Raw genomic sequence first — 24,952 nt, 5'->3', positions numbered from 1 at the left:
GCAAGCTATTTTACTTCAAAATCTATTATCTAAAAAAAGTAACCACGAAAAAATGTAACAAAAAACGAACGTAGTACCAGCCATAATGAGGGACTGTAACACTGGACGAAATCAGCAAGTACTTTTGCTTCAAAATCAGTTATCTAAAAAATTTTATCATGAAAACATTTCGCTTAAAGCGAACAAAGTACCAACCTTAACTTGTGATCTTCCGTAAATTTATAACGAAACGATATTTTAGTTTGGAATGAAAAACGGCGGGTACACATTGTACGCATTGGATATTTATTTCGTCTTCATTGAATAAATATCCAATGTTATCAGTTTTTTTATATTAATATTATTTATACATAAAAACGCTAAGTTTTGATCAATGCAAAATTTATTATTCAACACGTGTGGCAGAATGGCCAAATGTATCCGTTTTTTTCAACAATATGTTTGAGAGCGAAAACTTGACTAGAGCTGCGTACTGGGCTTAAAGCAGAAATTTGTTTACAATATTATGTCACTCTGTATAGTTATCATCAATATTAACATCAACCGTACCTGTGCTGCAATATAGTTTGTAAATAAAGATCCGGAGATTGTTGTACGAAAAACAATTCTGGAATAAGTGTGGTATACCAAACTGAACGTATTAATCTCCACTTTAAGTTGGTGTACGCACTTTTTTGAACGAAGTCCATTTATATCGCAGACCTGATTTTGTAGAACAATCCTTCCAGATTTCTGTTTTAAAACATAAGGGCAGGATACAAAATCCAATCTGGAAGCCATAAATGGATTTCGTTCAAAAAGGTGCGTATACCAAGCACTTTTTTGAACGAAGTCCATTTATGGCTCCCAGACTGGATTTTGTGTACTGTCCTCAAGTTTCAAAATAGAAATCTGGAAGGATTGTTCTATGAACATTTCTGGGATATGTGTGGTACACAAAATTAAAGGTGTTGATCTCCCTTTTGACTTGGTATACGCACTATTTTAAACGAAGTCCATTTATGGCTTCCAGACTGAATTTTGTGTCCTGCCTTCCAGTTTCAAAACAAAAATTCGAAAGATTTGTTCTACGAAAAACAGTTCTGGGATGTGCGTCGCACACCAAATTAAAGGAGTTGATCTCCCCTTTGACTCGGTATACGCACTTTCTTGAACGAAGTCCGTTTATGGCTTCCACACTGGTTTTAGTATTCTGCACTCCAGTTTCAAAATAGAAATATGGAAGGTTTGTTCTATGAAAAACAGTTCTGGGATATGTGTGGCACACCAAATAAAAAGCGCTGATTGTCCCTTTATTTTGGTACACGCAAATTATTGAACGTAGTCCACAGACTAAATTTTCTGTCCTGCCCTCCAGTTTCTAAGCAAAAATATGGAAGGATTGTTCTATGAAAAACAGTTCGAGGATATCTGTGGAACACCAAAAGTAAAGGTGTTGATCTCCCTTTTTAGTTGGTATAGGCGCTTTTTTGAACGATGTCCATTTATGGCTTCCAGAATGGATTATGTGTCCTGACCTCATGTTTCTAGTCAGTAATCTGGAGGAATTGTTCTACGAAAAGCAATTCTGAGATACATATGTGTTATACACGAATTTAAAGAGGTTGATCTCCCTTTTGAAATGGTATACGCACTATTTTGAACGAAGTCCATCTACATCTTCCAGACTGAATTTTGTGTCCTGCCTTCCAGTTTCAAAACAAAAATCCGAAAGATTTGTTCTACAAAAAACAGTTCTGGGATATGAGTGGTACACCAAATTACAGGTGTTGATATCCCCATTAATTTGGTGTATGCACATTGTAGAACGAGGTCCATTTGTGGCTTCCAGACTGGATTTAGTATCCTGCTCTCCAGTTTCAGAAAAGAAATATAGAAGGATTGTTCTACGAAAAGCAATTCTGGGATATGTGTTGTACACAAAATTAAAGATTTTGATCTCCCTTTTTAGTTGGTATACGCGCTTTTTTGAACGATGTCCATTTATGGCTTCCAGAATGGATTTTGTGTTTTGAACTCATGTTTCTAAGCAGTAATCTGGAAGGATTGTTCTACAAAAACACAGTTCTGGGACATTTGTGGCACACCAAATTAAAGGTGTTGGTCTCCCCTGTGACTTGGTGTATGTACTTTTTTGAACGAAATCCATTTATGGCTTCCAGATTGGATTTCGTGTCCTGCCCTCCAGGTTCGGAACAAATATCTGGAAGGAGTTTTCTAGGAAAAATAGCTCTGGGATATGGGTGGCACACCAAATTGAAGGCGTTGCTCTCCCCTTTAATTTGGAGCACGCACTTTTTTGAACGAAGTTCATTTATGGCTTCCACACTAAATTTAGTGTCCTGCCCTTCAGTTTCAGAAAAGAAATTTGGAAGGATTGTTCTACGACAAGCAGTTCTGGGGTATGTGTGGTACACCAAATTAAAGATGTTGATCTCCCATTTGAAAGGTATACACACTTTTTTGAACGAAGTCCATTTATGGCTTCCAGACTGGATTTAGTGTCCTGCTCTCTAGATTCGATACAGAAATCTAGAAGTATTGTTCTACGAAAAACAGTTCTGGAATATGAGTGGCACACCAAATTTAATGTGCTGATCATCCTTTTATTTTGGTACACGTACTTTTTTGAACGAAGTCCATGTATGGCTTCTTTGAACGAGGTCTATCTATTGCTTCCAGACTGGATTTAGTGTCCTGCCCTCCAGTTTCAAAATAGAAATCTTGAAGGATTGTTTTACGAAAAACAGTTCTGGGATATGTGGGGCACATCAAATTAATGGTGCTCATCATACATTTATTTTGCTATACGCACTTTTTTGAACGTAGTTCATTTATTGCTTCCAGACTGTATGTAGTGTCCTGCTCTCCAGTTTCAGAATAGAAATCTGAAAGAATTGTTTTACGAAAAACAATTCTGGGATATGTTTGGTACTCAAAAATAAAGGTGCTGATCGTTTGTTTAATTTGGTGTACGCGCTTTTCTGAACGAAGTATATTTATGGTCTCCAGGCTGAATTTTGTGTCCTACCCTCCAGTTTCGAAACAGAAAACTTAAAGGTTTGTCCTACGAAAAACAATTCTGGGATATGTGTGGTACATAGAATTAAAGATGTTGATCTACCCTTTGACTTGTTTTGTGTCCTCCCCTCCAGATTCAAAATAGAAATCTGGAAGGATTGTTCTACTAAAAACAGTTCTATGATATGTGTGGTGGACCAAATTAAAGATGTTGATCTCCCCTTTGACTTGGTATACTCACTTTTTTTAATGAAGTCCATTTTTGGCTTTCAGACTGAGTTTAGTGTCCTGCCCTCTAGATTCAAAATAGAAATCTGTAAGGATTGTCCTGAGAAAAACAATTCAGGGGTATGTATGGTATACTGTATGAAAGGTGCTGAACTCCCTTTTAATTTTTTTGGCCACTTTTGTGAACGAAGTCCATTTGTGGTTTCCAGATTGGATTTAGTATCCTGCCCTCCAGTTTTCAAACAGAAAACTTGTAGGATTGTTCGACGAAAAACAGTTATGGGATGTGTGGTACACCATAAAGGTGCTGATCTTCCCTTTAATTTGCTGTACGCTTTATATAATTGAGGTTTATTTATGGCTTCCACACTAGATTTAGGGTCCTGCCCTTCAGTTTCAAAATAGAAATCTTGAAGTTCTGGGGTATGTGTGGTATACTATATTAAAGGTACAAATCTCTCCTTTAATTTGGTGTACATTTTTTTGAACGAAATCCATTTATGGCTTCCAGATTAGGATTTTGTGTCCTACCCTCCAGTTTCAAAATAAAAATCTGGAAGGATTATTTTACGAAACAGTTCTGGGACATGTGTAGTACACCAAATCAAAATTGTTGATCGTCCCTTTATTTGGTTTACGCACTTTTTTGAACGAAGTACATTTATGGCTTCCAGGCTGAATTGAGTGTCCTGCCTTTAGTTTCAAAATAGAAATCTGGAAGAATTGTTCCACGAAAAACAGTTCTGGGACATGTGTGGTACACCAAATTAGAGGTATTGAACTCTCCTTTAATTTGGTGCATGAACTTTTTTGAACGAAGTCCACTTATGGCTTCCAGAGTGGATTTAGTGTTCCGCCCTTCAGTTTCAGAATAGAAACTGGAAGGATTGTTCTACGAAAAACAGTTCTGGATTAAGTGTGGTATATGAATTAAAATGTACTGATTTCCCCTTTTAATTTGGTGTACGCACATTTTTGAACGAAGTCCATTTACGTCTCCAGAATGGAATTAGTTTATTCACAGCTTAATATTCTGGCGACATTAGATAAAAACGGTTGATAATTTCCGTACATACTGGTTTGTTTTGCGTTAGTGTCACCCTGTATTACTGCCATCTTACGAGTTATAGTTGGTAGTTATCGTTGGTAGCTTCACGCAGGTGAAATAAGAAAGGAAATAAGCGGATATAATTAGTAATTTTGAGAAAAATATTGAAAAGTTTGTTGACTTACCATGGCTGATGCCGCTGCCAGACAGTTGCAATATGAATACAAGGCGGTATGTATAGTGACAAATATTGTTGCAAATTGTGAAACGTGATTATGTTTGTGTATAAACGTTTACTGAAACTGAATATTGTTAATTTTATAAGAACTCAAATTTGGTCTTGCAAGCTGATGTTCGCCTGATTGAGCGTCCACGACGAGATGAAGCTACTGGTGAGGTAGTGTCGTTAGTAGGCAAATTAGAAGGAACTCGTATGGGTGATCGCTATTTACGCTCAAAGCCAGAAAAGACTGAAGAACGGAAAGTCAAGCGTCAGAAACGTGATGAGGCTCAATATGATTTTGAACGCATGAAAGGAGCCACTCTTCTTTCGGAAGGTATTGATGAAATGGTAGGCATTGTTTACCGGCCTAAGACACAAGATACTCGTCAAACGTACGAGGTGCTTTTGAGCTTTATTCAAGAAGCCTTGGGAGATCAGCCTCGTGACATACTTTGTGGCGCAGCTGACGAAATTTTGGCTGTTTTGAAAAATGACAAGTTAAAGGACAGGGAACGAAAGAGAGAAATCGATGGTTTATTAGGATCTGTCACAGAGGAAAGGTCTGTTTTGCTTTTAATTTATTGACATACATAATTTTTAATGAAATCTTTTTTTCTAGATTTGCGCTGCTGGTCAATTTGGGCAAGAAAATTACGGACTTTGGGTCTGATGCCGTAAATGCATTAAACGCTAACGTAAATGAGGAACAAATTGACGAAACGTATGGTATAAATGTACAGTTTGAGGAGTCAGAGGAGGAGAGTGACAACGACATGTACGGAGAGATCCGTGATGAAGATGGTCAGGATGAGGGCGAAGAAGCTAGAATAGATCATACTCTTCATGCTGAAAATGTAATAATGAAATTTTTTAAATATTTCAAAACCATTTTTACAGTTGAATTTACTTTCAGTTACTAGCCGAAGAAGCTGTAAATGTTAAGAAAGAACGCGGTTTACATCCTCTCGACATCGATGCGTACTGGCTACAGCGTTGCTTAAGTAAATTCTACAAAGATGCTATGGTTTCACAGAGCAAGGCGGCCGATGTGCTGCGCATACTTAAAGATGCGGCCGACGAAAGAGATTGTGAAAATCAGTTAGTCTTGCTGTTAGGCTATGATTGTTTCGATTTCATAAAACAACTTAAACTCAATCGTCAAATGATCCTTTATTGCACAATGCTGGCTTCGGCCCAAACAGACAGCGAGCGACAACGCATACGAGAAAAAATGCGCAATGACCCAAAGCTCGCAAAAATTCTTGTGCAGTTAGACACGGGCAAGACAGAAGACGACGAAGGGTATGGAAATAGCTCAAGAAGTAGTAAAATTGACAAGTCTCAACTGGACGATGGTGGCCAAGGTATGGCTGGTCAAGTTGCAGGACAAAGACAAGTTTTAGAACTCGATGAGTTGGCATTTACCCAAGGCTCTCATTTCATGGCCAACAAAAGATGTCAATTGCCTGATGGTTCGTTTCGAAAGCAACGTAAGGGCTACGAAGAGGTGCATGTGCCGGCTCTTAAGCAAGTACCTTTTGAGGACAAAGAGGAATTACAGCCAATTGATAAACTACCGAAGTACGTACAGCCTGTATTCGATGGTTTCAAAACGCTCAACCGTATACAATCACGTCTGTGGAAAGCAGCATTAGAGAGTGATGAAAATATGCTGCTATGTGCTCCCACCGGTGCCGGTAAAACAAATGTGGCTTTATTGTGTATGATGCGTGAAATTGGCAAACATATCAATGAAGATGGAACCATCAATGCTGATGACTTTAAAATTATCTACGTGGCTCCCATGAAATCCTTGGTTCAAGAAATGGTTGGCAATTTTGGTCGTCGCTTAGCCTCCTACAACCTTACAGTTTCTGAATTGACTGGCGACCATCAGCTGACGAGGGAACAGATTGCGGCCACCCAAGTCATTGTTTGTACTCCTGAGAAGTGGGACATCATAACACGCAAAGGAGGAGAAAAGACATTTACGTCTCTTGTACGATTGGTCATCATTGATGAAATTCACTTGTTGCACGACGAACGAGGACCAGTTTTAGAGGCTTTGGTGGCAAGAACTATACGCAACATTGAAGTAACGCAAGAGGATGTGCGTCTGGTGGGCTTGTCAGCCACACTACCTAACTATCAAGATGTTTCAACATTTTTGCGTGTAAAGCCGGATAAAGGTCTCTACTATTTTGATAACAGCTATAGACCAGTTGCTTTAGAACAGCAATATATAGGTGTGACCGAGAAAAAGGCTTTGAAGAGATTCCAGGTGATGAACGAAATTGTTTATGAAAAAACCATGGAACATGCCGGTCGCAATCAAGTTTTAGTATTTGTCCATTCACGCAAGGAAACTGGAAAAACGGCAAGAGCAGTGCGGGATATGTGCTTGGAGAAAGACACATTGGGTAGCTTTTTAAGAGAAGGATCTGCCAGCATGGAAGTTTTGAGAACGGAGGCGGAACAAGTTAAGAATACTGAGCTTAAAGAACTGCTGCCATACGGATTTGCTATACATCACGCCGGTATGTCTAGGGTAGATCGTACGTTAGTGGAAGATCTTTTTGCGGATCGACATATTCAAGTATTGGTTTCCACCGCCACCTTAGCCTGGGGTGTAAATTTACCCGCTCATACAGTCATTATAAAAGGCACACAGGTGTATAATCCCGAAAAAGGAAGGTGGGTTGAGTTGTCCGCACTAGATGTCCTTCAAATGTTGGGCCGTGCCGGTCGTCCTCAGTATGACACGAAAGGTGAAGGTATTTTGATTACAAACCACAGCGAGTTACAGTTTTATCTCTCCTTACTAAACCAACAATTGCCAATCGAATCACAATTCGTCTCAAAGCTACCAGATATGTTGAATGCTGAAATTGTCTTGGGTACCGTGCAAAACGTTAAGGATGCTGTAAACTGGTTGGGTTACACGTACCTCTATATTAGAATGCTACGAAACCCCCTTTTGTACGGAATAGGGCATGATGCACTTAAGGAGGATCCCTTGTTAGAACAGAGACGGGCGGATTTAATACACACTGCTGCCCTGCACTTGGACCGAAGTGGGCTTGTAAAATATGATCGTAAATCCGGCCAATTCCAGGTTACCGCACTTGGCCGCATCGCTTCGCATTATTATTGTACACATGAAACCATGATGACTTACAATCAGCTACTAAAACAAACACTCTCTGAAATTGAGTTGTTCCGTGTGTTCTCTTTGTCGTCGGAGTTTAAACACATTGCGGTAAGGGAAGAAGAGAAGCTTGAGTTACAAAAGCTTATGGAAAGAGTCCCCATACCCATAAAAGAATCCATGGAGGAGCATAGTGCCAAGGTCAATGTATTGCTACAGGCTTACATATCTCAACTAAAATTGGAGGGTTTTGCATTGATGTCGGATATGGTATTTATCACCCAATCAGCTTCTCGTCTAATGAGAGCTATATTTGAAATAGTACTGCATCGAGGTTGGGCACAGTTGGCCGACAAAACTTTGACCTTGTGCAAGATGATTGACCGAAGAATGTGGCAATCTATGACACCATTGAGACAGTTCAAGAAAATGCCCGACGAAATAGCCAAAAAATTGGAAAAGAAAAACTTCCCCTGGGAACGATTGTACGATTTGGAACCCCATGAAATTGGTGAATTAATAAGAGTTCCCAAACTGGGAAAAACTATACACAAGTTTGTGCATCAATTTCCTAAATTAGAGTTGTCCACACACATACAACCCATTACGCGTTCCACTTTGCGGGTAGAACTAACCATTACTCCCGATTTCCAATGGGATGAAAAGATTCACGGCATGTCGGAAGGATTTTGGATTCTGGTGGAAGATGTCGATTCGGAAATTATTCTACATAATGAATTTTTCCTACTTAAAGAGAAATACTGCCATGATGAGCATCAGCTAAAGTTTTTTGTACCAGTTTTTGAGCCTCTGCCACCGCAATACTTTTTGAGAATTGTTTCAGACCGTTGGATAGGCTCTGAAACCCAGCTACCTGTTTCGTTCAGACATCTTATATTGCCCGAAAAGAATATGCCTCCAACTGAACTATTGGATTTGCAACCGTTGCCTATATCGGCTTTGCGAAATGCTAAATTTGAGGAGTTCTATCGTGAAAAATATCCCCAATTTAATCCAGTGCAAACGCAAATCTTCAATGCGGTATATAACAGCGAAGATAATGTGTTTGTCGGAGCACCTACAGGTTCGGGAAAAATGACAATTGCCGAATTTGCCATCATGCGTTTATTTTCACAGCAGTCTGACGGGCGTTGTGTTTATTTGGTATCCAAGGAAGACTTAGCAGATCTCGTATTTGCTGACTGGCATGCTAAGTTTGGTGGTCTAGGTCTTAAGGTGGTGAAACTTACCGGCGAAACTGGCACCGACTTAAAGTTGCTGGCCAAAGGACAATTGATTATAACTACAGCTGACAAGTGGGATGTATTGTCTCGCCGATGGAAGCAGCGTAAAAATGTCCAAAACATTCACCTATTCATAGTAGATGAACTACAGCTAGTGGGAGGAGAAGACGGACCTGTGTTGGAGGTGGTATGCTCAAGAATGCGCTACATTTCGTCACAAATTGAAAAGCAAATTCGAATAGTTGCTCTGTCCTCTTCGCTGGCGGATGCTCGAGACGTGGCTCAGTGGTTGGGCTGCAACACCAATGCCACATTCAACTTCCATCCCAGCGTACGCCCCATTCCTTTGGAATTGCACATACAAGGCTTCAATATCACCCATAATGGGACACGAATTGCTTCGATGTCTAAGCCCGTTTATAATGCTATTTTAAAATACAGTCCTCATAAGCCAGTTCTGGTATTTGTATCGTCTCGTAAACAAGCCCGCTTGACAGCCATTGATATTTTGACATACAGTGCTTCAGATTTGCAACCAAATCGCTTCTTCCATGCCGAAGAAGACGATATTAAGCCATTCTTAGACCGCATGACCGACAAAACGTTAAAGGAGACTCTCTCACAAGGTGTTGCTTACCTGCACGAGGGTCTTACTGCTTCTGATCATCGGTTGGTGGAGCAACTTTTTGACTCTGGCGCAGTGCAAGTGGCTGTGGTTGCCAAAGATCTATGTTGGGGTATGAGTATCTCCGCCCATTTAGTTATCATTATGGATACACAGTTTTATAATGGTAAAAATCACTCCTACGAAGATTATCCCATTACGGATGTCTTGCAAATGATTGGTCGCGCAAATCGCCCAATAGAGGATGCCGATGCAAAGTGCGTTTTAATGTGTCAATCATCGAAAAAAGATTTCTTCAAAAAACTACTAAATGAGCCCTTACCCATTGAAAGTCATTTGGATCATCGCTTGCATGACCACTTTAATGCTGAGGTCGTTACAAAAACCATAGAAAATAAGCAGGACGCTGTAGATTATTTGACGTGGACTTTCCTATACAGGCGTCTTACACAAAATCCAAACTATTACAATTTGCAGGGAGTTACGCATCGTCATTTGTCGGATCATTTATCGGAATTGGTTGAGAATACTCTCTCCGATTTGGAACAATCGAAATGTATAAGCATAGAGGATGACATGGACACGTTGCCATTGAACTTGGGCATGATTGCAGCTTATTATTACATTAATTATTCCACAATAGGTAATTCGATTTGTTTTATTGGGACTTTTGTCGCACTTTCTAAATAGCCAATTTTTTTTTATCGAACTTCCTTTTGTAGAGCTGTTCAGTTTGTCTCTCAATAGCAAAACAAAAGTTCGGGGTCTTTTGGAAATTATTTCCTCTGCTGCGGAGTACGAAGATATAGTTGTACGGCATCACGAGGAAAATATTTTGCGCACACTCTCACAACGCTTGCCAAATAAACTGACTGGACCCAATGAAACGGCGCCCAAGTAAGTGATTACCAGGAGTTCTAAGAATATTTTAAATAATTGTTTACATGCTTACAGATTCAATGATCCTCACATCAAGACAAATCTTTTGTTACAAGCTCATTTATGTCGTCTTCAACTGGGTCCCGAGTTGCAAGGTGATACTGAACTTATACTAGGAAAAGCAGTGCGTCTCATACAGGCATGTGTGGATGTTCTCAGTTCGAATGGTTGGTTATCCCCAGCTGTAGCGGCAATGGAATTGGCTCAAATGGTGACACAAGCTATGTGGAGCAAAGATTCATATCTTAAACAGTTGCCACACTTTAATGTCGACATTATAAAGCGTTGCACAGAAAAGGTAACAGATTTTTTAAATCAAACCATTCAGTTGATCTAAAGATTATTACGCTTTCAGAAAATCGAAACCGTTTTCGATATTATGGAGTTAGAAGATGAAGACAGATCTCGTCTGTTGCAATTGAGTGATGCCCAAATGGCTGATGTGGCACGTTTCTGTAATCGTTATCCCAACATAGAAATGAATTTCGAGGTATTGGACAAGGACCACATCAATTCGGGCTCCACTGTCAATGTTGTTGTGCAATTGGAAAGAGAAGATGAAGTTACCGGTCCTGTTATTGCCCCGTTCTTTCCTCAGGTATGCACTTTCACGAAATGATGTTTCGTATTACTTTTCTTACTATTTTCATAAACATTTTTAGAAACGCGAAGAAGGATGGTGGGTAGTTATTGGAGATCCCAAAACAAATTCACTATTATCAATTAAACGTCTTACGCTGCAACAAAAAGCTAAAGTCAAACTTGATTTCGTTGCGCCAAGTCCCGGCCGTCACGAGTACACGTTATACTTTATGAGCGATTCTTATTTGGGTTGCGACCAGGAGTATAAATTTGCCATTGAAGTTGGCGATTTCCAATCAGAAAGTGAAAGTGAATCGGACTAAATGCAGTAGAGAGTAACATATTTGAGTTGCATTTTTTTAGTAAATAATTAAATGTAGTTTGAACAAATAAAGAATTGTAGGTACTAAAAACCTGCGTTAATATAAAATAGGGTAGGTGTACCAGTAGTCGGCAGTTTAAGATTTTTTTCTCTTTCCAATCCTTCCTCCTTCCGGGTACAAATGTTTAATTCAATTGAAATTCGGTTTTTACAATTCGAAATGTTGTTTTCTTTTAGATGTATTTTATGAAATTTAAAAAAAAAGGGATTTTTTCATCATTTGTCGGCACTATTTTCCAACCCGCCACGGGATAGCTGTGGGCACCACGCAGATTGGAACATTGAAGTCCAATAAGTGTGGACCTCGCTTAGCTTCAATCTACCGGGCGCGCTCACATGTTGCGTATAGTGGAATGCTCCATACGGAGGAGCTGCAACGGTATAGAGCGAAGAGCCTCAGTGAGAGGCCGGACGGCACCGGCTCTTGCACGAATTCTGAGTGCCTATGATGCTCGATATAACAAGGCGGGTTATTGAAGGCTAATGGCCTTCTTGTTCCCGCGGCGATCGGTCTTAACGGAACGAGATTGCTCACACAAGAGCTTGACTAGAATCCACATGAAAGTGTGGCTGCAACAACAATTATTTTCCAATATTCGGCAAGACATTTCCTAAAGTCGGCATATACTTAACGCGGAAAAACAAAAAATAAATCCATAAGCACGCCCAAGCAAAAAATTAGATACCCACAACCATAGGCATATTCTCATTTGGAGATCGGTATATATAAAAGCTACATTCAACTAAGATTTGGACGGAAAGGACGTAGAAAGGTCAATAGTACCCAACTTTCCGAACTTTAGGGAAATCGCTTAATAAATTAGCCATTTATTAGATCAAGAATTTTAATCGAGAGATATATCTATATAGAAGGTTTATCGAAATATGGTGTGATATGGACCCTATTCGACGCGAATACAGAGTATAATGCCCCTCTCTCTCTCTACAACGCATTCATGCAAAATTGGTTAAAATATGCTCTAACCGTGAATCTATGAGGCAGCTTTATCAAAATATGATACAATATAGACCATTTTCGAATAAAAAGATATTTAAATAGCACATTTTTGGAAATTTCGAACAAATTGTGTAAAAAATATTCCTTTTGTAAGCTGAAGACGGTAAACTGGGTGATTAGTTATAAAGGGGCTGTATAAAGTTCGAAAATGGGCCTGTATAATAGAACTGAACCCCGCACTAGTTTAAACAAGTAAGAGCGTGCTAAGTTCGGCCGGGCCGAATCTTATATACCCTCCACCATGGATCGCACCTGTCGAGATCTTTGCGCAGTATCTCTTTTTAGGCAAACAAAGAATAATGAATATGGACGATGGAGGAGCAGGAGCTATATCAAATTATAGTCCGATTCGGTACTCAAGAAGCAAAATCGGGAGATCGGTTTATATGGGAGTTGTGTCAATCTATAGATCGATTCAGACCATATTGCACACGTATGTTGAAGGCCATGGGAGAAGCCGTTGTCCAAAATCTGTGCCAAATTACAGCCAAATCGGATAAGAATTGCGCCTTCTAAAAGCTCAAGAAATCAAGACCCAAGATCGGTTTATATAGCAGCTATATTAGCTTATGGACCGATTTGAACCATACTTCGCACAGTTGTTGGAAGTGATATCAAAACACTGTGCAAAATTTCAGTCAAATTGGATGAGAAATGCGCCCTATAGAGGCTCAAGAAGTACCCAAGATCGGTTTATATGACAGCTATATCAGGTTATGGACCGATTTGCACCATACTTAGCGCAGTTGTTAGAAGTGATATCAAAACACTATGTGCAAAATTTCAGTCAAATCGGATAAGAATTCCGCCTTCTAAAAGCTCAAGAAATAAGACCCAAGATCGGTTTATATGGCAGCTATACCAGGTTATGGACCGATTTGGACAATACTTAGCACAGTTGTTAGAAATAATATCAAAACACTATGTGCAAAATTTCAGTCGGACGAGAATTGCGCCCTCTAGAGGCTCCAGAAATCAAGACCCAAGATCGGTTTATATGGCAGCTATATCAAAACATGGACCGATATGGCCCATTTACAATCCCAACCGACCTACACCAATAAAAATTATTTGTGCAAAATTGCAAATAATTTTTATTGGTGTAGGTCGGTTGTCTGTCGAAATTGCTTTCCACAGACAGACGGACGGACATGGCTAGTTCGACTTAAAATGTCACGACGATCAAGAATATATATACTTTAGACGCATATTTCGAGGTGTTACAAACAGAATGACGAAATAAGTATACCCCCAGCCGATGGTGGAGGGTATAAAAATAGTCAATTTTTCAGCTTTTAATTTTAAGAGGGTGCAGCGTGATTATGTCTGTTAAGGGACATTCTTGTTTTTGATTTCCTCGCTAAAATTCGAACCCGGAGATTGAGATTCATAGGCGGACAAGTAACTTCTGTGCCATGGAGGCCTCCAACGTAGTACAGATTATGATTTCGTCAATAGGCGGGGTAATTTCGAAGTTATATCCTCCTTAGAAGCCGATCTGCCAATTCAATTTCTGAATGGCGCAAAAGAACCATTTTTCACTCGGCACTCAAATGCCGACTATTGGAATATCCACTTGTTTATGGTCCCTAAAGGCGACATTGAAGAAAAAAAAACAAAAAATATATGGAATGTCCCCTTACAGCACTAGAACTGGCCCTTCGACAACTCAACCACGGTACAGGACGGTTCTTAACGCGCCGAGACCCAGCCCGAGGTCTAACATAAATAAGATAATTAAACAAAACACTGAACACTACAATAAAACAACGAAGGGATATCGCCTACCCCAGGAGCGGAAAGAGGCGAAATTCATGCATACGCATGTGTCTGGAAAGGGAGTTGCCAGTACTTCCACACAAATGTAAACACCATTTCAAAATAACATTGTGTGTCATTGGCACGATGTCATGCACCTCCCATTGCTCGATATACGCCTGCAGAAGGGCCTGCAAAATATGTCAATTTACGAGTCCTACAAAAACAGTGCTTTGAACTGGCCTGCAACAGCACCAATTAAATAAGGCCTACTACTAAGGCCGTACTAGTTGTACCTACATGCAAAATTTTAGACCTCTAACTCCATCTGTATAGAAAGTACCAAATGGTACCAATTGCGGTACTAAATTTACGTTTACCAGTACAATTTATCCATTACTTTTTTTCATCCTCATAATTTTGTAGCAGAGGTCTTTTAAGACAAATTTCTAAATTCGTAAATTGTTGGTACTTTTTTTTAGTACCAAAATATAAAAATTTCCAAAAACTCTTTAATCGTCCAACTAGGTTTGCCATGGTGTTCTAAGTTGCAAAATTCAGAGCTCTAACTCAATTTACAAAGAAAGTACCAAATAGTACCCAATGCAGCGCTAAAAGTACTATTTCTCCCACACTTCCCGTACAATTTTGGAAGATTTTTTTCACTAATCCAATTTTTCAAGAGGTTTTCAATTTTAGCCCAAGATCATTCTCCCAGCACTTTCCGTTTACACTGCACAAACATGCAACATTTCGTAATATATTGGAACTATTTAGTACCTTTACGAACGAATATCGCCAAATCCAATCTTATTCCCTGTCTACGACCGAAGACCAACATTCGTGCAAAATTTCATAATTCATAGTTTAAGCCTTGGCTGGACAGTGATTAGTTAGTCAGTAAATCACGCGTGGCTTTTATATATAAAGTAGAAGAGAATATTTAAATTAATGTGCATTGGACCATTTTGAGCTGATATTGAGGCATGTTTACTGCCCTATTTTAAGAAATGAAGAAGCAGTGGGTATCGCATCTTTTGGAACCGATAAACAGGCATATTAAAACAACAATTTTGAGAAGTTGTGTGGGTAGGTGTAAGACAATATGGGACTCAAATGAAAGGTATTTAAGATTAGAAAACGTATCTGATATCCAATTGTCGGACCGAATGTTTGGGGGACTACCCCAACCCCCAAAACACCTAAATAGGACATATTTACCGATCATGGCAACATGGAACTCAAATTAAAGGTATTTGCAAGTAGAATACGAATCTGATATCTTCCTTACCCAAAACACACCCCAAACAGGACTTATTTACTGATTATGGCAATATGGGGCTTAAAGAAAAGGTATTCGAATGTAGAATACGAATCTTATATCCAACTGTGGGACCAAGTGTTTGGGGCCACCCCTTGCCAAAAAGATCCCCCAAAAAGGACACATTTACTACCATAACAATATGGGGCTCAAATGAAAGGTCTTTGGGAGTAAAGCACGAATCTGATATCAATATTCGGGAAAAAGTATCTATGGGGCCACCCCACCCCCATAACACCACCTATATAGGACGTATTTGTTGACCATTGCAATATGGGGCTCAAATAAGAGGTATTTTAGAGTAATCTGATATATATTTTCAAGGCCAAGTCACTGAGCGACTATAGAAATATGGGGCCCAAATGAAAGGTATTTGGGTGTAGACCATCTGATATCACCATTCGGGACCAAATGTCTATGGGACGTCCCACGACAATAACAACCCCCAAATAGGACACATTTGCCCACCAAGACAATTTGGGTCTTCAAGACAGTGGAGCTCGATATTGGTAGTTTTAATGGGCCCATACCCCAAACCGGACATATTTGCTGACTTTTGCAATAAGGGGTTTAAATGAAAGGTATTTGAGATTAGAAAACGAATTTGATATTCAATTTCGAGGTCAATGGCAGGTCTTAGTGTTTGGGGTATAACCCACTCCCCAGCACTAAATCGGACATATTTACCGACCATGTCAGTGTGGGGCTCAAATGAAAGTTATTGGGGAATAAAGCATGACATTGATATTCACTTTCAGGACCAATTTGCTGGGGGTCTACCATTTTCCCAAAATACCCCACAAACAAATTATTTACTGACCATCGCAATATGGAGCTCAAATAAAGGTATTTGGGAGTAGAATACGAATCTGATATCCAAATGTGGTATCATGTGACAATGCCAATATGTGGCTCAAATAAAAAGTAAATGAGAATAGAAACGAATTTGATAACCAATATTTGGGAGACACCTCATCCTATAAACTCTCTTCAAAACAATGGCAATATAGGGTTTAAATAAATGACAGTTGAGAGAAGAGCACGATGCTGATATTTTTTAGGGCCAAGCGTCTGGCGGATCAGCTCACCCCCGAAAACACCCCTAAAGCGGACATCATGGGAATATCGGACTGAAATGGAGTCCTTTAAGAATGGAGTGCATCTAACATCCAAATTCGTAGTCCAATAATGGTCATATGGGATTCAGATAAAGGCACTAACATTGTTATACTCTTAGTTAAGCGATATGTATATACTATTTTCGCATAAACTATTTTCACTAAAAGCTCTTAATTTGTTGAAAATAAATATTCAAAGGATAATTTTGTTCCAGGCCATCGTAGCGCAGAGGTTAGCATGTCCAACTATGACGCTGAACACGTTGGGTTTTCCCTCCTAATTCTGCCAACATTTGTGAGATTCTATGCCATGTAAAACTTCTTTCCAAAGAGGTGTCCCACAGCGGAACGCTGTTTGGACTCGGCTATAAAAAGAAGGCCCCTTATCATTGAGCTTAAACTTGAATCGGACTGCACTTAATGATATGTGAGAAGTTTGCCCCTGTTCCTTAGTGGAATGTTCATGAGCAAAATTTGCATTTGCAATTTTGTTACATATAAAGTAAAACAAGGCGCAGCAGAGCGGGCCGGGTCTAGCTAGTTTCTTTTAAAAAATTTGTGACGGAAGATTTAATAAATACTTTGTGCACAGGGGTTATGTTCACTCTTCCAGTTACGAGATGTTAAGCGCTGTTCCAATTGGACAACGAAAGGGTAGAATGGCCACACGATCGGACGGACTTTGGGTTGCTAGTGCTTCACACCCACAGATTTTAACAGTCTTGCACTTTGAAGTACGCCTACCTTTATGTCAAGAGGTGTTGGGAAATTTATAATGGTGTTTCACTGACACGGATGGTATCTTATGTCATCAGGGCATATTACTGGCCGCCAAGTGTAGCAAAATTATATACCCCCAAAGGGACAGAAAATTCCAAAAATCCATATTAAATCAGAAACATTGTCATCCCCACTAAGCCACATATTGCTCTGCCCATATTCACAATAATACTAATTTTGCCACGGCGCGCGAAAACTGATTTAAAAAAATTCAAATTCTTCATTTTCCCTCTTAAAGCCTAGTGCTGACTTCATTCACAGCGAAAATGTCTATTACATTATTGCGAAATCCGACGGACTCTTTTCTTTGTCAGAACACAAACAAAAGTCAAACAACAATACGCAGCAAAAACAACAGTATTGAAGAAGTGTTGATTCGGCCCATTTCATAAGCATTTAATTACATTTGCAATTAAAATTGTACGAAATTTATCCTGATGCAGCGACATGTCGCCGCTATTTTGCTTATACAATAGAACTCAGTACCACTTGTACGGAATGTGTTCGCATTATGTTATGTCCCCACATTGGCACTAGGTTTGGTCCTCCGGCAACTCAACCCCTCTCGGGATGATTTTAAACCCACCAACACAAAAATTACAATGATGAGACTAAACACAATTTACCATTACACCAAGGCACATTTGTATTGAAAAGAGGTTATTGATCTTGGAAACCTCACACTCAGCTCGCCCTTCCATGGTTCACAGATCCTCATTACACTATTTGTGGAGCTCACTGACACCCCTATTACTTTACATCACTCCGTTTACCTTACATATTGCCTCTCAAAGAAATTGAAAACGCAAAACATGATTTCCTTCTTACATTTACATAAATACATATTTATTAAACATACTTTTCTCTTTCTCCAGATAAATAAACCCAAGACATTAAAGAAAATCGATCTTGTCCAATTTTTTTATGATAAAAATAAAACAGACAAAAAAATTTTCGAAAGTTGTTTTTTCGGTGGTTTGACAAAGTTGATTTTTTTTGGGTTTCTTTGGCCAAAATGTTGCCAAGCGGCTAGCTTTACTCTTTCGGAAGTTAGCGTGCTTTCGACAGACAGACGGACGGATGGACGGACGTGGCTAGATCGACATAAAATTTCACGACGATCAAGAATATATATACTTTATGGGGTCTCAGACAAATATTTCGAGTAGTTACAAACAGAATGACGAAATTAGTATACCCCTCATCCTATGGTGGAGGGTATAAAAAAAGTAATATGGCATCAAACAATTTATCAGTTGCTTACGAGCATGTGTACACACAAATGTGAGTGTATGGGTCGTACTGAAATTCATGTATGTTCCTGAAATTTCAACCAAAACCCATCCTTCGTAATTAATATATAATTAAACACAAAACAATTTAAAAAGAGACAAATGCAGAATTTATTTGTAAAAATAATTAGATTTTGTAGTATTTTCACTGTTATAAGTTAAATAAGCTCAACTTTCCAAAAGCCTTTGTCAGCATCTTCCATTTTTATCCAAATATTGTTGTTGTAATTGCAAGACCAAAAGCGCGACACATTCTTTCACGAACCTTATTATTTCGTACAGATTGATTGAGTTGCATGTTGCGAAAGAAATATTTATTTTTTTTCCAGTGTATTTAGTTATAAAGGGTGATTTTTTTGAGGTTAGGATTTTCATGCATTAGTATTTGACAGATCACGTGGGATTTCAGACATGGTGTCAAAGAGAAAGATGCTCAGTATGCTTTGACATTTCATCATGAATAGACTTACTAACGAGCAACGCTTGCAAATCATTGAATTTTATTACCAAAATCAGTGTTCGGTTCGAAATGTGTTAAAATTTTGACAAATTTTGTTCAGCGATGAGGCTCATTTCTGGTTGAATGGCTACGTAAATAAGCAAAATTGCCGCATTTGGAGTGAAGAGCAACCAGAAGCCGTTCAAGAACTGCCCATGCATCCCGAAAAATGCACTGTTTGGTGTGGTTTGTACGCTGGTGGAATCATTGGACCGTATTTTTTCAAAGATGCTGTTGGACGCAACGTTACGGTGAATGAACACATTTCGAACCGAACACTGATTTTGGTAATAAAATTCAATGATTTGCAAGCGTTGCTCGTTAGTAAGTCTATTCATGATGAAATGTCAAAGCATACTGAGCATCTTTCTCTTTGACACCATGTCTGAAATCCCACGTGATCTGTCAAATACTAATGCATGAAAATCCTAACCTCAAAAAAATCACCCTTTATTATTGTATAAAAATACTTACTTATTTATGCATCCACAAACACTTTATTTTTTTCCGACCAGGGTAAATATATGTGAGCAATATCACTAACACTAACAAACTGCCGTTACAATTAGAAGTTTGACGATCACGTTTATTTTGCGTAAGGAAATGACTTGTTGCACAGCGACTGTGATTGTGCTCTCAATGGGCGTCACGAAATGGAAATTTGCCCTAGATGAAAAAACCAAGTTATGACGAAACGAACACATTTCGGCAAATTTTTCCGTTTATTTTTTTTTTTTTTATATGGAGTTTCAACGCGAAAACCGAATATAGTACCGGCCTTAATTAGGAACCTAGTTACTTTACTTTCTACGTAAGTGAGCTCAGTTAAGCAGAATCAAAAGGGATAATAATGTTAAAGATCCCTAGCACACACAGCAAAAAACTTTCACACTTTGTTTTGTCCATAACACAAAAGAAATTAAAGGTATTAAGTCTGAAGGTAGTATTAATTGAGAAAACATTAAAAAAATATATATAAAAAAAATAATAAAAATACAAATAATTATAATAAAATAAATACTTAAACTAAAAAATGTTTTGGTTGAACTTTAAAACGCAAATGAATCATTTCAACTTACATTCTCTCAAAATCTTCTATTTCTAGACACGTTTATTTTCTCTCATGAGATATTTTTCCAAATGGTCATATAAGATATACTTGGCAATCGTGTTTCTTCAATAGAGCATTGCCCAATTTCGGGGATTCTCTGGCATTACTCCTAGCAAGTCGGCTTTACACCAACAAATAATATAGGACTGATTTCTCTACTTTTTTTTTTAAATTTCGTACTTTTTTTCAAAACAATATTTCTTACGAGAGGCTCCTTGCTGACTTTTTTGGCGGGTATATATATTGTATGTTAATTAAACCGCACAATCACACACATTCTCATATGTGGCATTCACCAAACAAATAGTTAAAAACCTGCTGCTTTTGACTGTTGAAACTCTTTCCTTGTTACGTTGAACTGTGACAGGTATGGATCAACCAAAAAGTGTGGAAGGTTAGCATATACGATCCCCCAACAAATCTAGGTGAATTCTTAAAGTTGTGTTGGCACTGTGTAGCAAAACAGGTGTGTGAATCAGAAAAATTGATGCCTCCTGAATCCACAGGAGGCTATTTCGGGCCTATCGGAATAAATAATTAATTACAGATCTAAATTGTCCATCGTGGTTTCACTTACTTCGCCTTTGAACTCAATACGGGGTACAAAAAACAGAAAAAATCCAAAGAAACAGCAATAATATTGCCGGCACAACAAAAAACACTTTTAACAGGGATTTTAAACTTCAATCTGAAATTCAATTAAAATTCTGAAATTCTTTAAAAAATAACAGTTTAAACACTTTCTCGCTCGAAATTAACAAATTTAAATCCATCAGTTCAACAAACACGGTAGGCAACTTTTTTAAAATATGGGCACTTTTTCTATGCATAGCACTATTTATACCTTAACTTTACTCCAACGCAGGCGTTTTTACGCCATTTTTAACAATATATGTCCTTTTTCTTCTTAACTTACTTTACTTTAATTGGCTATGACAGAATATTTGTTCCACTAGCCGAACGTAGATAGCGTTCCAAGCGCCTCGATCTTCTGCGCTCATTCTAAAATCTCTGACACCAAGTTTCGAGGTGTCTCCCACTACTTGATTTTTCTATCGGGCTTTTGGTCTTCCCGTGTACCACCGTCTTTGCCTTCAAAAGACTTCTTTGCTGAAGCTTCTTCATCCATTCTGACAACATGACCTAGCCAACTCAGCCGTTGTAATTTGATGCGTGTAACTATGCTATCGTCGGCATACAGCTCGTGGTTCATACCTCGCTTATATTCCCCACTATCGCAAACTGGTCCATATATTTTACGAAGAATCTTTCTCTCAAATACTCCAAACACTGCCTTATCTGCTTTCACAAGTACCCATGCCTCAGAACCATATAACAACACTGGTAGTATCAGTGTCTTGTTTAGTGTAATCTTCGTCTGTCGAGAGATGGCCTTGTTTCTAAACTGCTTACTTAGTCCAAAGTAGCATCTGTTTGCCAGTATTATTCTTCGCTTAATCTCAAAACTGGTGTCATTCGTTCGGTAACGGCGGTGCCGAGATAAAGTTACTGATTGTATCAATGTTGTGGTTCCCAACTTTCTCCATTTTCTTTATCTGCTCGGTTGTGCAAGGCTTTTTGGGAGTGGAGACCATCCATTTCGTCTTATCTCCAGACCCATTTTCACTGACTCTCTTTCAATTCTTTCAAAGGCTGCAGTTACTACTTCCGGTGACCAACCTATGCCGACGACATAGATATCATAATATCCATCAAGATATAAATGAGATCACACGATGTCTGTCTCCTTGTCTGAAACATCGTATTCTTACTGAGGAACGCGTATCAGCAAGTGTCATCCTGCAGAGTCTTATTAATTTTGCAGGGATACCAAACTCAGACATGGCTTGAAATACCTTTGAACGTAAAGGAGTATTGAAGGCGGCTTTGTAGTCAACAAAGAGCTGGTAGGTGTTGATTTGTCCTTCTCGGGTCTTTTCCAAGATTTGGCGCAGTGTGAATATCTGGTCTAGGGTGGTGATAGGGCCCAATTATCTCATTGACTTTAGGTTTTAATCTTTCACACAGTACGCTCGAGAGTATCTTGTATGCGATGGGGAGGAGACTTATTCCTCTGTAGTTGGCACATACCGTCTTGTCTCCTTTCTTGTGTACGGGACATAATATGCTGAGGTTCCAATCATCGGGTATGCGTTCTTCTAGCCAGATTGCGCAGATAAGCTGATGCATACGCCTTATCAGCGTGTCGCCTCCGGTCTTAAACAGTTCAGCGGGTAACCCGTCGGCTCCTGCTGCCTTGTTGTTCTTTAGTCGGGTAACTGCTACTTGGACCTCATTCTGACTAGGAGGTTAACATTCTATACCATCATCAGGGATTGGATCTGCGATATCCTCTTCGCCGACAACGTCGGACACTAGCAGTTGGGTAAAATGTTCTTCCAATATTCTCAGCATGTTATCTGTGTCAGTTACCAGATTTCCTTCGTTGTCTCTGCAGGTGGATGTGCCCTCACCAAAGCTATCAGTTTGTTGTTTAATTCTTTGGTAGAATTTCCGGAACTCATTCTGTCTCCTGTACATCTCAATTCGTTCACACTCACGTCTTTCCATTTCCTTTTGCGGAATAGACGTTTCTCCTCTCTCCTTTTTTCCTGATACCTCTCCTTCTTCTGGCGCGTTGCTACTGATTGCAGGGTTGCTCTATATGCCGTATTTTTGGCTTCAGTAGCATCTTGATACTCTTGCTCGTACCATGGGTTTCTTGGAGGAGGCTTTCGGTACCCAAGTACGGATTTCGCGGCATTTTCCATGGAGTGGGCAATAGTTTACCAATGCGCCATTATATCATCGGACCAAGGAGTGCTTCCATCAAGCATTTGGGTCAGTCGAGTGGAGTATGCCGCTGCCATTTGTTGTGTTTGCAGCTTTTCAATGTCCAGTTTCCGTGCAGTGTCAGATCGTACTTTCCTCGCGATGTTCAAACGGGTGCGAATCTTTGCTGCAATAAGGTAATCTATATTCGAATCCGAATCTGTATTCGCTCCAAGGATCGATCGTACATCTAACACACTGGATGAATGCCTTCCATCTATCACAACGTGATCAATTTGGTTCCTCGTGTTTTGATCGGGTGAGAGTCATGTGGCTTTGTGAATATTTTTATGTTGAAATCTGATGCTACTAACTACCGGGCGGAGAAATCAATCAGCCTCAACCCATTACTAGACGTTATCTCGTGGAGGCTAAACTTTCCGACTGTTGGACCAAAAAATGTCTTCCTTCCCTATCTTCGCATTAAAATCTCCCAGAACGATTTTAATATCATGGGCGGGGCAGCGGTCATATTCTCTCTCTAGGCGCTCGTAGAAAATATCCTTGGTCTGCTCGTCTTTGTCTTCCATCGGGGCATGAGCACAAATAAGGCAGATGTTGAAGAATTTGTCTTTTATCCGGATTGTGGCTAGTCTCTCATTCACCGGAGTAAAGCTGGAGACAAGGTGTTTCAGTCTCCGACTAAGCACAAATCCACAGTCAAATGCATGCCTCGTGTTATGGCAGCTGTAGTATAGTTCGTCACCGTTTGGTGCTGTAGTGACGCCATTCCCAGTCCATCGCACTTCCTGTAAGGCGGTAATATCTGCCTTGTAATTCTCTAATACAGCCGCCAGCGCGTATACTGCACTTTCTCTATAAAGTGTACGAACATTCCAGGTGCAGATCCGCAAATCATGGTCCTTTTTTCGTTTGCGTGGGTCGTCAACGTTGGGGGGGTCTGTTTTTACTATTCCTTTGTTTCTCATAGTTTTCCGGGGGCGGGTTACTGGCCCAGCGCCCCAACCGCATGGGTTTTGTGGGATTGTATATGTATCCCTCGTTGTGGCGAGCCGCTTGCTCGAAGATCCTACGCTCGCCTCCAGCCGCCCCTAACCTTGGAACAGACGCTGATGTTGGCCATTGGTTATTTGAAGGCGCCAATAACTCGCCTTGTCATCTCGAGTATCATTGGCACTCAGTATTTAATTAAGAGCCATTGCTACCTGACTCCTCACTGAGACTCTCATCTCGAAAATAGCTGGTTGCCCGCGGCCGTATTTGCAGCTACTCCGCATAAAAACGGAGCTTTCCACCATCCGCAACCTGTGGACGCGCCCGGTAGCTTTCAGCTAAGCTTCCCGTGATAACGTTGGGCGCCAAACAAGTCGGAGCTCACAGTTCCAGCCTGTGTGGTGCTCATAGTCATCCCGTATCGGCCGGGATATAAGCAGATCAAAGTTGGTAATTCAAACTTGTCCATAGTATATTTGGATTTATTTCGATGTTTTCAATCACATTTATATAATAAATTCCTTCCATGCTGATCTAACGATTTTTGTCATTGGACGTACATATTGCAAAACTTTAAAAGTTGTCAATTTCCGTGTTTACCATCCGCCCATTAGGTTTTATCCATCACTTGTCTATACACTTAAATACTCACCCTCTCTCTCTAGTAGGAGAAACACAAGATAATAATTATTGGTATGGTAAACGAATAACCGTTTGCGGCTACCGACACACTTTTGCCGTTAAAGAGTATTTGGTTGTACAAAAAAAGAAAGGTGCTTTTATCATAGGCGAGGTTGCTAAAGGGTTTACAATAGACAAAGTTAGTTAC

At 39.5% G+C, this 24,952-nt stretch overlaps 1 protein-coding gene across 1 annotated transcript; it reads left to right on the top strand.

Moving 5' to 3' along the window:
• Nucleotides 1-4,383: 4,383 nt before the first annotated feature.
• On the top strand, nucleotides 4,384-11,507 carry LOC106094048 (U5 small nuclear ribonucleoprotein 200 kDa helicase). The gene is made up of 8 exons (XM_013261222.2): nucleotides 4,384-4,528; nucleotides 4,623-5,080; nucleotides 5,140-5,374; nucleotides 5,434-10,180; nucleotides 10,260-10,434; nucleotides 10,492-10,774; nucleotides 10,832-11,074; nucleotides 11,139-11,507. Exons 1-8 carry the CDS (start codon nucleotides 4,484-4,486, stop codon nucleotides 11,379-11,381), a joined length of 6,429 nt encoding a protein of 2,142 aa, XP_013116676.1. The 5' UTR covers nucleotides 4,384-4,483; the 3' UTR covers nucleotides 11,382-11,507.
• Nucleotides 11,508-24,952: the final 13,445 nt, after the last annotated feature.

Source organism: Stomoxys calcitrans, chromosome 1 (assembly GCF_963082655.1).
Source record: "Stomoxys calcitrans chromosome 1, idStoCalc2.1, whole genome shotgun sequence".
NCBI classification, from domain to species: Eukaryota; Metazoa; Arthropoda; class Insecta; order Diptera; family Muscidae; genus Stomoxys; species Stomoxys calcitrans.
Note: the sequence above shows the minus strand (reverse complement) of the source record. Positions and strands in the feature narration are given on the sequence as shown.

Bases quoted from the DNA above. Each gene is read 5' to 3' on its own strand.
- LOC106094048 (XM_013261222.2), top strand. From the start codon at position 4,484: ATGGCTGATGCCGCTGCCAGACAGTTGCAATATGAATACAAGGCG. The intron at 10,435-10,491 runs GTAAGTGATTAC...ACATGCTTACAG, and splicing joins CCCAATGAAACGGCGCCCAA to ATTCAATGATCCTCACATCA. The intron at 10,775-10,831 runs GTAACAGATTTT...TTACGCTTTCAG, and splicing joins TAAAGCGTTGCACAGAAAAG to AAAATCGAAACCGTTTTCGA.